Genomic DNA, 7,854 nt, shown 5'->3' with positions numbered 1-7,854 from the left:
GATGGGTAGTAAGGAGGGCACGTTGCATGGTGCACTGGGTGTTATACGCAACTAATGAATCATGGAACTTTACATCAAAACCAGGGATGTACTGTATGGTGACTAATACAATATAATAAAAAAAATATTATTATAATAAAAAAAACCACCTTTGAAAGAAATTTTTAAAACCTAAATAAATGGAAAGGCATCCCATGCTCATGGGTCAGAAGACTCAATATTGTTAAGATGGCAATACTCCCCAAATTCATCTACAGATTCAGTGTAATCCTTCTGCACTTTTTTGCAGAATTTGAACAGCTTGTCCTAAATTTCATAAAGAAATGCAAGGGACCCAGAACAGTGAAAATATTCTCTAAAAAAAAAAAAAACCAGAGTTGAAGGACTCAAACTTCTCAATTTCCAGACTCACCACAAAGATACAGTCATCAAGACAGGGTGCTCCTAGCATTATGACAGACATCCAGATGAATGGAATAGAATTGAGAATCCATAAATAAGCCCTTACATTTATAGTCAACTGATTTTCAACAAAGGTGCAAGACAATTCAATGGGGGGAAATTATCTTTTCAACAAATGATTCTGAGATAACTGGATATCCATATACAAAGAATGAAGGTGGGGATGCCTGGGTGGCACAATCAGTTAAGTATCCAACTCTTGGTTTCGGCTCATGTCATGATCTCAGGGTTTTGAGATTGAACCCTCCATCAGGCTCCATCCTCAGCATGGAGTCAGCTTCAGACACTCTCTCTCTCTCCCTCTCCCCTTCTCCCCACTCTCTTTTTCTCTCTCTAAAATAAATAAATAAATCTTTGATATTAAAAAAAAAGAATGAAGGTGGACCTCTTCCTCATGGCATATACAGTAATTTACTCAAAATGGATCACAGACCTAAATGTAAGATCTAAAACTATACAACTCTTAGAAGACCACATGGGAGTAAATCTTCATGCTCTTCTGTTAGGCAATGGTTTCTTAGATATGACACCAAAAGCACCAGCAACAAAAGAAAAAAAGACAAACTGGACCTCGTTAAACTAAAAGACATTCGTATTACAGAGGTCACTATCAAGAAAGGAAAAAGAGGGGCGCCTGGGTGGCTCAGTCGGTTAGGTGTCTGCCTTCGGCTAGGTTCATGATCCCGGGGTCCTAGGATCGAGCCCTGCATTGGGCTCCCTGCTCAGCGGGGAGTCTGCTTCTCCCTCTGCCTCTGCTGCTCCCTCTGCTTGTGCATACACACACTCTCTCTCTGTCAAATAAATAAAATCTTTAAAAAAAAAAAAAGAAAGGAAAAAGAAAAACCAAAGAAAGAAAATACTTGTAAATTATATATCGAATAAGGGACTTATGTTCAGAATATATAAAGAACATTTACAGCTCAATAATAACCCAATTTATAAAAGGACAAAACATTTGAATAGACATCTCACAAAAGAAGATATACAAATAGCAAAAAAGAACAAGAAAAGATGCTCAACATCAGTAGTCATTAGGAAATTTAAATCAAAACCACAATGAGATACCAACAACTTCACTCCCACTAGGATAGCTAAAATAAAAAACACAGACAATAACAAGTGTTTTTTTAAAGGATTTTATTTGTTTATTTTAGAGAGAAAGAGAGAGAGAGAGCAGGGAGAGGGACAAGCAGACTTGCACTGAGCATGGAGCTCCACATGGAGCTCGATCCCAGGACCCTGAGATCATGACCTGAGCCAAAACCAAGAGTCGGTCACTTAACCAAATGAGCCACCCAGATACCCCAACAACAAGTTTTAACAAGGATGTGGAACAACTGGACTCCTCATACATTACTGCTAGAGGAATGTAAAATGCTGCAGGTGCTTAGGAAAGCTGTTTGGTAGGACCTCAAAAAGTTAAACTCAAGCTACAATATGACACACAATTCTACTCCTAGGTAAACACCCATGAGAATTGAAAACGTAATTTTACACAAAAATTGCTACATGAATGTTCATAGCAGCATTTTTTCCCTTACAACCCCAAAGTGGGAACAAGCCAAATGTCCATCAACTGAAGAACGGACAAACAAAATGTGGCAGACCCACACAATGGAACACTACTCAGCAATAAAAAGGAATGAAGCACCGATACATGCTAGAACATGAATGAACTTTGAAAACATTATACAAGGGGCGCCTGGCTGGCTCAGGAGGTTAAGCATCTGCCTTCGGCTCAGGTCATGAGCCCAGAGTTCCAAGACTGAGCCCCATATCAGTCTCCCTGCTCAGCGGGGAGGCTGCTTCTCCCTCTGCCCCTCACCCCACTTGTGCTCACTCTCTAATAAATAAATTTTTAAAAAATGAAACATTATACTAAATGAAAGAAGTCACCAAAAAAAACCCCATATATTGTATGATTCTACATGAAATGTCCACAATAGGCAAATTTGGAGACAGAAAATAGATTACTGATCACCAAGGGCTGGGGGGAAGGGGATATAGTCAATGACTGCTAATGAGTACAGGTTTTCTTTTCTGGAGTGATGAAAAATATTCTAAAATAAGACTATACCGATGGTTGCACAACTCTGTCAATACACTAAAAACCACTGGACTGTATACTTTAGATGAGTATAGCATGTGAATTATATTTTAGTAAAGTTGTTTACAAAAGAAAGAAATCCAGTAATCTAAGAAGCACTGCTAAAGGGGACTTCACCTGAAATTATAATCTTTAATTCTTGAAGGAAACAAGTACATGGTTACAGCTCTGCTGTCTAGAGATCTGATCTGTGCTGCTGAGCAAAGTTCTCACGACCTGAATCAGCTACAGCTTCATTCACAGCACAAACACCTACATGGAGTCATCCCTCACAGGACAAGTACCAAGATCTATTTAAATCCCACACATGCATTCAAGAGAGATTAAAAGATTGGTAGAAAGAACAATGAATAAAATAGAAGAAAATGAAATATTTAATCATTAGTTACTAAAATTTGACCTATACTTCTTGAATGGCCAAAGCATCAATTAACCTCATTACTTTGTCCTTGAATTCTATATATTATTACATGATTATCTAAAAGCACCTCACCCTAGAATATAACAATTGTGTGGGGAAAGGGTTGTTGTTGTTGTTGTTGTTGTTGTTGCTGCTGCTGCTGCTGTTATTGTCGTTTTGCTTTCTTGTTTGGACAGGGCAAAGCAAAGAGTTTTAACCACCACCAACCCCCACCAACAGAGCCAGTTTAAAGTATACAAAAGTATCTAACATAAAACTAGCTGCACATCACGTCCGTAAAGGTGAATATCCATAATGTCATCAAGGACATCAGAGTGTGTGTGTGCTTGTTTAAAAGTATCTCCATTTACAGACTTCACAGCTGACTGTATTATTTGCTCCTTTCCTTTTAGACAGATGATAAATGACTACATGGGGGAAAGCAACACAAGCCAATAATTAATTTCTCTAAAACAAAGCATTATTTGTTTCTGTTGGAAGGCCAAAGATCACCTGATACCGTGGCAAGTTGAAACATAACATTTATAGAGAAAGAATAAGAATTTATGACATTTTTTAATAAATCACCGAACAACCTCATAATTTTACACAAGCAAGGGGACCCAAGGCAAACAAACAAAAACAGGGCAACTGCATAAGTCTCCAGACTCTGTCAGAACCCCAGAGTATACAGAGGGTCAGGAAAAGTGGCTAATTATTGTTATCTGCTTCTCCGTCATATACATTCTTCAAAAGAAAAAAAAAAGAAATTTAAAAACTTAAAACTCTCAAGTGCACATCTATCACTCTTCCTGATGTCACTTTATAGCTATTTCCTGTGAGCAGAAATCTGTTAAAGAAAGTAACAGAGGCTCTGACTCAAAGAAAGAGGAGAGGCCAAGAGAGGTGTTATCAGAAGGAACACTGCAGAAGCAGGCTGATTCTGTTACAGAGGAACAGAGGATGTCACTGCAACACAGACCAAATGCATGAGAGCCCTGTAGAAAAAAATAATCACACACAGTTGCAAAAATGAAAGAAATGTCCCTGTATCCTGCGTCTGACTTCCATCATCTCGCAAGTTTTAACCAGGGTCAGAGGACTATAATAGCAGCCTATGAATAAACCTCCATTTATTACAAATTTCCAGACTTTTTTTTAGGATGGTAACAGCAGATATCATAAGGTGTCATCACAGCAATCATAACAGTGATGATGATGATGATGAAGAGTGTGCTGATATTAACAATGACCATAATGACTCCTATTTATTGATGCATACCTAAGGACCACTAAGCATGTGGCTAGGCCTTACATCAGTGGCCCAACACTGTAGGAATTCCACAAATTTCTCTTGGGGATAATCCAAATCAGTCTTCATTTGGTCCCAACACTAAAAACCCCAAGGGAGAAGGCAGCTTTGATTGTCTTTTGGGATCCACTTACATAGTTCTCAAACTTCCTCTTAAAATTATCCTGGGTCCATTAGACCTTGTTCATACTCAGTTACTAAAAATACTTTCCTACATGTACTTCAAAATTAAAGTGTGGTTAAAATAAACAACTCGCCTAGCATTTTTCTGGCTTATTTTGTCTACACCTACATTTCACCCCTAGAAGGTCAAGAGACTACTTTGCCTATTTCACTAAATCTAGTTCTAGGAAGAAAAGGAAAAAAGTAATTATAGATATATCTGGTGTCTAGATTTGAAAGGTTGAGCCTCAACATAAGTATTCGGCTTAAAGAGAAAATGTTATAAAAGTGAATTTTCTAGAGTTTGTAAAGAACGGAGGCTAATGGATTTTAATTTGACACACATCCTTATTTATTAACATATGAAGATCTTTTACCTCCATCCGATTCAACTCACGGGGTTGTTGGTTCGCAGGCATTGACTCAGAATAAGAATCAAATAGCGAGCACTCCCGCTTGGGCTTAGGAAAGGCTAAGAAGAAACAAAAAGAATACATAAGAATATATACTATATTCACAGCAGTCATTGTTTCCTATCAGCTCTTCTGTGCTTAGGAAATATAACAACAAAATCTGCTAGCACCGATAGACTACTTATGGCTATAATCAAGCCGAGGGAGTATTTTAAGTTCTTCACATACACAACCTACTATTTTTGTCACCCCCATTTTACATGTGATGAAACTGAGGAGCAGGGAAGTTAAGCAACTTACTCAAGGTCATATAGCTGGTAAATGCAAGACCAGGGTCTTGAACTGTCAGCATTTACGTTGTAACACAGTAGTAACCTTCACTATCACAATACTTTATGTTTTAACTATGCTACTAGCATAATTTTTAAATGGCAGTAACTGGTGATAGTTTTAATGCTATGAACATTAACTAAGGAAATACTTTACATTTTAGCTATTGTTGTTGGAAACAGACAAGATCTTATAATGATAGGTGCCCAAGAAAACTTTATAAAATACTCTTTTCTTTTGGTTAGCAGAAATAAGAAAAATAAGAGCACAAGCTCTTGCTGATTAATAACAAGGAAAGAAGAATCACATTTTGGGTTTCTCCTAACATAAAACAGTGACAGAAGCTGCTATGTTAGCTGGGTAGCCAAGTGGATCATGTTATTTGGTAAATTAATACTCAACACACCATTTCTGAGAAGCAGATTCTGTTTCACCACTTTGTCACAAAGTACTTAAGAAAGAAATATCTCATCAACCAGGAAACTGGTCAATATCCCAAGGAGGAAGAAGTAGATCATGGTAGACAATAACCAGAAACTACAAATTTGTCAAGACCAGCTATTAAGAAATCAAAATTTTAATGCCCTGTTTAAACAATTTTTTGAAGCAAATGTTAAAAATGGATTAGCATTATTTTTAATCCTGTCTCACCTTCCCGCCCCCACCAGAGTTTGAAATGCCACCTTCCCTCTGCAGTGAAGTACTGGCCGCTGACTAACAGCTACCACATGCAGCTGAGTACAGGCACCTTAAATGGTTCGTTTGCTTACTTAGGTCTGAATTTCACTGATATTGGGTAAGGAAAAGGTTCATGTATAGGCAGGGAGAGATGGGGGTCCCTTAACCAGGTTCTGAAAGAGGGAACAAGAGATAAGGGAGTAGACTAGACCACCTGGCCCTAGATGTGAGGGAGTATTTTTCTTTGGTGGCTACAGTGTAATTACAGAAACTGACCAAACCTCAAAGAAGTCAGTCATTAAGGGTGTTATCAGTTGTGCTTGCTCAAACCAAGACGGCCCAAGAATCTCAAGGCCACAACCTCCCTGGTCAAGTTTTCAATAAAAGACTGGCCTAAAACCCCTCAATGGCAACCCATTTGGGACCCCTCTCACTCTAGAGAGTTTTTTCTTTCCTTTCTGCTCTCACCTTCACTTAGTAAACTTTCACTTCACCCCTTTGTGTCTGAGAGATTTAGTCTTTGACTCTGTGAGACGAGAACCTTGAGATCCTGCAAGTAGGGCAAACCGCGGGCCCTGGCGATTTTTCTGACTATACCACGTAGTCTCATTTCCTTGGTAAAAACTCAGCCAAACACCTTTCCAAGTACCATTCCACAATCCGGCCACACGAGCAGGTTTAACCAAGATAAGATTTCTGCTTCTAGTTGACCAGTGATGTGACTAGAATTACCTGACTTAAGCTTTATCATGCGAGGGTCTTGCTACATATAAAGCTAACACTTTCCAAACCTACAAATGCCATCGTTAACAGCTAAATCTCTCTGGCCTGTCTCCATCTCTCCAACTCCACTGTCACCTCCCTAGTGCCAGCCCCCTGTGGATCTAACTGGACTGTTGCCATAACCTGGTCTTTGAGTTTGCACCCCTGCCCCTCAAAACCTGCTCTCCAATCAGCAACCAGCATAATCCTTTCCAGCAGCAACTCTGATTGTGCTTCCTTGCTTAAAACCCATCAACATCATTGCCCATGATTTCTTCCGTACCTTCCTCTTCAGCCTCATCCCCTGACCCTCCAGCTCTCGCTCCTAGCACTCCAGCTGCTGTGGCCTGCACTTTCCATGCCTCCCATGCTCCAAGTCCCCTCTGAGGGCCTCTACAGCATAACTGCTGCCCCCTTTGTCCAGAGCCTACTCTTTCCCCTTCTTCACCTACATAGCCCTTAGCTCATCCTTCACATCTCAGCTCAAGTACTTAAGGAAGTCTTCCCCAAAGTCATGCACCCTCTTGCTGCAGCTGTGCTTCTTCTTCACAGCACCTATCACTGCCTCCAATTACGAATACACGAGTTTATCGAACATCGATCCTCTAACTGCCAGCAAGTTCCATGATGGTAGGAATGCTCTTCTATACAACATTCTTACCAGTGAGAGTAACACAGTGCTCACACAATTATTTTTTAAAACTTTACAATAAAAATCTATACCATAATCCACTCAGTCACCTAGACAGGAAAATATCAAAGGCCCATGGGTAAGCTACCAAATAATCTAACTTTTCCTTCCAACTGTGTCCTTTAGTTTCCACTATTAGGGAAAAAAATCAAATACAACAATTTGTTTCATTATTTTATTGAAAACAAGCTTGTATAATTGTAAATGCATGATGGTATCAACCGAATTTATACTCTTCACCAATCTTATTGAAAACTGGATTAGATTTTTTTTAAAAGACTGAATGTAGATGAGAGAAAAAGTTGCAACAAGAAGCTTTTAATAAAGCCAAGTGGGATACCATAAAAATGAACCCCCAAAATGAACAGAATCACTCATATATGCAAAGTCTAAAAGCACAGAGAAAACCTACACAGTTCTGGCCATTTTCTTGAGCTATATACAAAAATAAACATGAGTGATAAAGCATTAAAAAGTTAACTGTTAAACCCTCAGGGTTTGCCTAAAATATACCATCACTGAGTTTGATGGGGTTTT

General features: G+C 38.9%; 1 protein-coding gene across 1 annotated transcript in view; it reads right to left on the bottom strand.

Annotated features, from left to right (window-relative positions):
• Window positions 1-7,854, bottom strand: part of REPS2 (RALBP1 associated Eps domain containing 2) — a gene marked incomplete at its 5' end in the record, with an annotated part of 225,022 nt that overhangs the window by 91,434 nt on the left and 125,734 nt on the right. The window contains one exon of the mRNA XM_034649893.1: window positions 4,821-4,915. Coding sequence (XP_034505784.1) covers window positions 4,821-4,915 — 95 coding nt within the window. The remainder of the gene's footprint in view (window positions 1-4,820; window positions 4,916-7,854) is intronic.

Source organism: Ailuropoda melanoleuca, chromosome X (genome assembly GCF_002007445.2).
Source record: "Ailuropoda melanoleuca isolate Jingjing chromosome X, ASM200744v2, whole genome shotgun sequence".
In the NCBI taxonomy this organism is placed as follows: domain Eukaryota; kingdom Metazoa; phylum Chordata; class Mammalia; order Carnivora; family Ursidae; genus Ailuropoda; species Ailuropoda melanoleuca.
The sequence above is the reverse complement of the archived record's forward strand: the minus strand, read 5'-3'. Positions and strand labels throughout refer to the sequence as shown.